Source organism: Castor canadensis, chromosome 3 (genome assembly GCF_047511655.1).
Source record: "Castor canadensis chromosome 3, mCasCan1.hap1v2, whole genome shotgun sequence".
NCBI classification, from domain to species: Eukaryota; Metazoa; Chordata; class Mammalia; order Rodentia; family Castoridae; genus Castor; species Castor canadensis.
In genome coordinates, this window is record NC_133388.1 from 2,271,244 (window position 1) to 2,276,929 (window position 5,686).

The 5,686-nt window shown below is 42.9% G+C and overlaps 1 gene segment (V, D, J or C); it reads left to right on the forward strand.

The window, feature by feature from the left end:
* Positions 1-4,323: 4,323 nt before the first annotated feature.
* Positions 4,324-4,889, forward strand: LOC141421458 (immunoglobulin heavy variable 7-4-1-like). The segment is given in 2 exon segments: positions 4,324-4,475; positions 4,561-4,889. Coding segments are annotated over 2 exon segments (375 nt in total).
* Positions 4,890-5,686: the final 797 nt, after the last annotated feature.

Genomic DNA, 5,686 nt, shown 5'->3' on the forward strand with positions numbered 1-5,686 from the left:
TAAACATTGTGATAAACTAAAAAGTGTTCAGTGTTTATCACAACACAAATACAAAGTAAAAATTATATTTCCCTAAATGTTATCAATGACTAAGTTTCTCCCAGCACACCTACAGGGGAAGTGCCTTCTCATTGACATCAAATGCCAGAGCCTGCATGGTAGCAGGAGAACATGCAAATAAGACCACCTTCTCCATAAGAACAAGCCCAGCCCTGACCCTGCAGCTCTATAGAAGAGTCCAGGCCTGGATTAATAGCTGATCTCATTCTGTGATGAGCATTGAATACAGACCATTCACCATGGAGTTTGGACTCTGCTTGGTTTTCTTTGTTACTTCTTTAAAAGGTGATTTGTGTAGCCGAAGAGAAAATGAGTGTATGAGTGGCCATGAGTGAGAAGAACAGTGGGTTTATGTTCCAGTTTTCTGAACAGGATTTTCTGAGTTTGAAGGTGTCTAGTGTGAAGAACAGCTTGTGTAGTCTTGGGGAGAATTTGTGCAGCTTGGGGGGATCCCTGAGACTCTCCTGTCCAGATTATTCATTCACTTTCCTTAGTTCTTGTGTATCTTTTCAGGCTTCATGAATGAGCCTCAATGCATATTATATCCAAGTTTATGGAGCACATACCACCCAGTCTCTGTACAGGACAGCTTCAGGATCTGTCGACACACTACCAGGAATAAATTGTACCTGCAGATGGCCCATCTCAACACCTAGGACATAACTGAGTATTACTGTTCTAGGAACTCGTTCTGGGGAAGGCAGTGTGAGCCTAACACAATCCCCAGCCCAACAGTGCTCAGGACTACAGAAGATCAACACAGCACAGGATGCCTACAACCACCAGGGGGCGGTCAGTGAAAATCCAGCAGAGTTCAGACCCAGATGCAATGGCAGTGGGTGGTAGGACTCTCTTAGGTATTGATTGATATCTCCCTGATTCTACTTAGACAGAATTCAGGTGTTTAGAGCATGATGATCAGGGTCATGTGGAATGATGGATTTAGACATGTGGATCAATGGAATAGAACTGCATGAACTTGATCAGCTATGCATTTCTTAGATAAAACATAGAAGCACAGCCCTTGAAAATAAAGCAAACAAATAAAAACAGCATGGTGCTGACATAAAAAAAAAAGATACATCGATCAGTGGAATAGGATAAAGTGTGCTGGGATGAACAGACAGGCTTACAGTGTAATGTTTTTTCACCAAGACATCCACAACAAAACATGGGGAAATGGCCACCAATAAATGGTAATAGGGAATCTGGATGTCCACATGTGGAACATTGAAACTGGTGCTTTTCACCTGGTACATGTAATAGACAACACCAAAGAGTACAGAGACTTTTACCTAGGACCTGAATCTGTAAAAGTATTACCAGAGAACAGAGAACAGCTCTCAAGAATCTGGTACAGTGTACTTGTCTCCATCTCTTCCACCCCACCACAGCTTCATGTTGTGGCTATAAAGATACCTACATAATAAAGTAAAGCAAACAAAATACTCCAGGATAAAATATCAAATGAAAGATGAAGAAATAATTTTAAGCATAATTTCACACATTCCGTAGTGATTAATTAAAATATCCTTGACTCTAAGCCCAAGACACAGGAAAGACTAGGAGGCAGCTGAATTCGTCGCTGATGTGGCAACAGCCCAGTGGTGCCACAAAGGGCCAATGCAGTGGGCACAAAACTTTCCCTGACTACCGGCAAAGGCAGAGATAGGTGCAGGAGAGTCTGGGAGGGGTTTCATGTGAGGTCTGACTCTTGCTCCCTTCCAGTGACAGTGACCATCCCTCAAGAAGGAAGCCTCCACTTGTTTGACCTTCAAGACAAATGGCAGATCTGTCACATTACCTGCAAGGCACAGTACAAAGATCTCACCTGTGTGCACCATACATATTTGCAATGGTTTAAACTCAGGGCCTCCCAAGTGCTAAGCAGGTGCCTGACTGCTTGATATATGCTACATAACTTATGAGCTTTAGTGATCTTTTCAGTTAAAGTCTTGATTTTTTACCTGGGAATGGCTAAAACTGTGATCCTCTTACCAATGGTCTTGCACATAACTGGTGTCACAGACATGCACCAAGACACCAGGTTTATTTACTGTAATGGGGCCCTGGTGATGATTTGCAAGGTCTAGCTTATGACCACAATATTCCTGACCTCTATCTCCCTGATTTTAAATCTTCAACATCACAAGTGACTTCCTTCTTCTTTACAGGCTCTGTGATTAGCAGTCCTCCTCAATTTTGTCTTCTTTTATGTAATACCAATTTTATTTAAATCGTTTCCCCATAAGAAAATTTTCTTCTCATTTGTTTACTTTTAAAATCTGACTTCTAGTCTCTGTGTGGTTCTAATCCTAAAGCAGGGAAAGATTTGCTTACCACTGTCATGGTGAGTCTCTAGGGCAGACTCTCTAGAAGGTGGGCTTTTAGATGGAGAAAGAGCTATGTACATTTCCAAATGATTGTCTCTCCTCTTCCAAATGCTGCCCTACCAGAGACACAGGGAATTTGCATCCTCAGTGGAGAAGTATGGGAGAGATGCTGTTCTCACTTGGATGGAAGTCTAGACATAATCTCCAGGAATTCATGAAATGTTTATGTTGGTGTCAGTACCAGTTTTGTTTCCAGGGTTGTGAGGTAGCTTAATGTCACTATCACAAATATCTGAGATAACCAACTTACATTGAGAAGAGGTCCATCTTTGCTCAGTTTTATAAGTGTCAGTCTATCATCCCTTGGCCTTGTTACTTTTGAGCCTGTGGCGATGAGGATCACCATCGTGGGGTGCATGTGGTGAAGCAAGCTTCTGACCTCCTGGACAAGAGTGAGAGAGAGGAAAGGGCTGGGTCCACAATCTCCTCAATACCATGTACCATATGAACTAAGGACCTTCCACTGGCCCCATCTCTGAAGGCTCCACCCCCTCCCAACACAGCTAAGCTGAAGACCAAGTGTGGACCCTTGTTTTGAGGCCATTTAGGATGGAAATTGTAGCAATGGGATTCTCCAAACAGCTTCCCACTGTCTTGGGTGATGGATTGCTTTCTGAACTCAGTTCTTTAAAGGGCCATTAAATTCTTTTTATTTTTCAGTGTGGTCATCATTTTCTTCTTCAGAAAGCAATCAATTATCCAAGTCCCTATTCTCTTCCAGTGTTTTTATTCACTCATATCCATGTTGATGTGGAGTCCAGTAATATAGAATTATGATGTCACTGTTCAGAAATGACCATTGGAATCTGAGATCTGGATATAAAACCAGAGTCAGTGAACACCTGTGCCATGGCATAAGGTAATTTTTCCATTCTGTAGGGTTTTCAAGCATGTGGTCAAGGTTGGACCCATTTGCCAATGAGTCATGTGGGATGTGGAAGAACCTCCTGGACATGGCAGCAGATGTCTTTAGCCACCGTGGCAGGTAAATTTGGAAATTTTCAAATATGAAAGGCAATTAGGATCCTACCTTCCTAATTGTGTGCTGTCTCATAATATCCTAAAGTGGATTTTAACTTCATGAAACCAAGCTGAGATTATCCTTGGTATTTCCAAATTACCACTTCAGTGATTCTATATATGATCATTCATCCATGTACGGTTTATTCACATATTATAGGAATGTTGTCAAAACTAGAATAATGTCAAGAGTAAGTCCTAATATCATAATGTCTTGTGAGAGATTTCACATATGTTAGTTCCTTTTAAAGTATATTTTATTTTAATAAGTGTTTAGATATGTACATTTTGAGTTAAGAATATGCCTTCTCAAAATGTGTCTTAATTCTACTAATTCAATGTGAAAGATGATAAAACCTTAGAGGTCAGAAATTAGGTACATTGATCAGACTATGGCCTCTGAAGGACTAATCCCAGACTATGGTCTCTGAGGTACTAATCCCAGACAATTGTCTCTGAAGGACTAATTCCAGACTGTGAGGGATTAATCCAAGGGTCTCCAGAGAGAAGAGTGGTTGTACTGAGTGGGTCAGGGTTGATTCATGAGCCTAGTTACAATCACCAAGGAGGCAATTGTTGTGTGACATTATAAGGTTGTGAGCAGAGATTGATACCATTTCAACTACAAAGTTGAAGGAAGGAGCCATGACACCATGATGGGTAAGTGAAGGGAAGTTTTGTGTGCAGACCCTGCCAAGGACCAGGCCAAATTTGGGACAGGGCCATTAGTAAGAGGATCTAGGCTCCAGACAATGGAGGGCACAGCACAGCCACCACATGCAGGGGTGCTCCAGGGTGTCAGTTTGTACATGCCTGGATTAGCCAGCAGGTTTTAAGGGCTGATCCATATGCAAATCTCCAGGGTCCCACAGAGTAGAAATCTGAGGATCCCCTTACACTTCCAACAAGGGCCTCTGCCCATCAGTCTCACTGACAATCTGTCCAAATCCCAGAGTATGGAGTGGGTGTGGAGGCTTCTCTTCCTATTGGCAGCTGCCCAAGGTAGGATACAGGACCCAGGGCTCCAAAGCAGATAGAAGCAGCTCTGTTAGGGAAGATACCTGACTTCTCTGTGTCTTCTCCACAGTAACCCACTCCCAGGTCCAGCTAACACAGTCTGGGGCTGAGCTGAAGAAGCCTGGAGAGACAGTGAAGATCTCCTGCAAGGCTTCAGGCTACACCTTCACCAGCTATGGAATGAACTGGGTGAAGCAGGAAGCAGGAAAAGGCTTGCAGTACATAGGGTGGATCAACACTGCGAATGGCAATACAGGCTATGCTGAAGGCTTCAAAGGTCGGTTTGTCATCTCCATGGATGCGTCTGTCAGCACCACATATCTGCAGATCAGCAGCCTGAAGGCTGAGGACACAGCCGTGTATTACTGTGCAAGACACAGTGTGAAAACCACATCCTGAGGGTTTCAGAAACCCTGAGGAAGAAGTTGCTTCCACCATACTGAGACAGTGACAGAGAACACTTGCTACTGTCAAACTCTGACTGTGGGTTAGGTATTTAGAAGTGAGAAATTGAGGAAAGGAATTGTGGCCATCTGTGGAATGTTTCTAGAGATGAGCTGACAGATCAGGTCCCTGAATTAGGGAGCACATTTTTGTGGCATGCTGCGTTTTTTTCAGGTTTAACAATGCCATACTGACAGATCTCAAATTCACAGAACAGTCACAAACAATGTTGATGTCTTTCCTGGAAGCAGCAATGTCTGCCTGTATTTCATACTGTCAGCACTTGTCTAAGGTTTCAACATGGAGCAGAGACAAGGAAGGCTGGGAAATTCCACCCAGAACTTTCATGGAGTAACAGTCATCCAAGGTCACTGGAGAACATGTGTGACATTTGTTTCTGTGTCTGTCATGTAGATTCTGAAAAAATTGCCTTTCTAGGCCCATGGGCTGTAATGGTAGGGGTGTCCTCCAAGACTTAGATATTCTCTCAAGGACTCTGTTGTACAATCCAGAGGCAGGGAATGCTTTATCTATGCCAGAATCTAGTAAGCAGTCCTGAGCACACTCTTGACTTCTTCCTAACAATCAAATTTTGCTTATCTCTCTGCCAACTGGGAATTTCCCAAATATTCTTCCCCTGCTTTCCCTTGTTTCTGAGTCTCTCTGTGATCTTGTACCAAGGAGCCAATCATCCCCATGGCAGAGCAGGAATGCTGTTCTACTTAGATATTCCTTCTTCCAAATAAACTGAA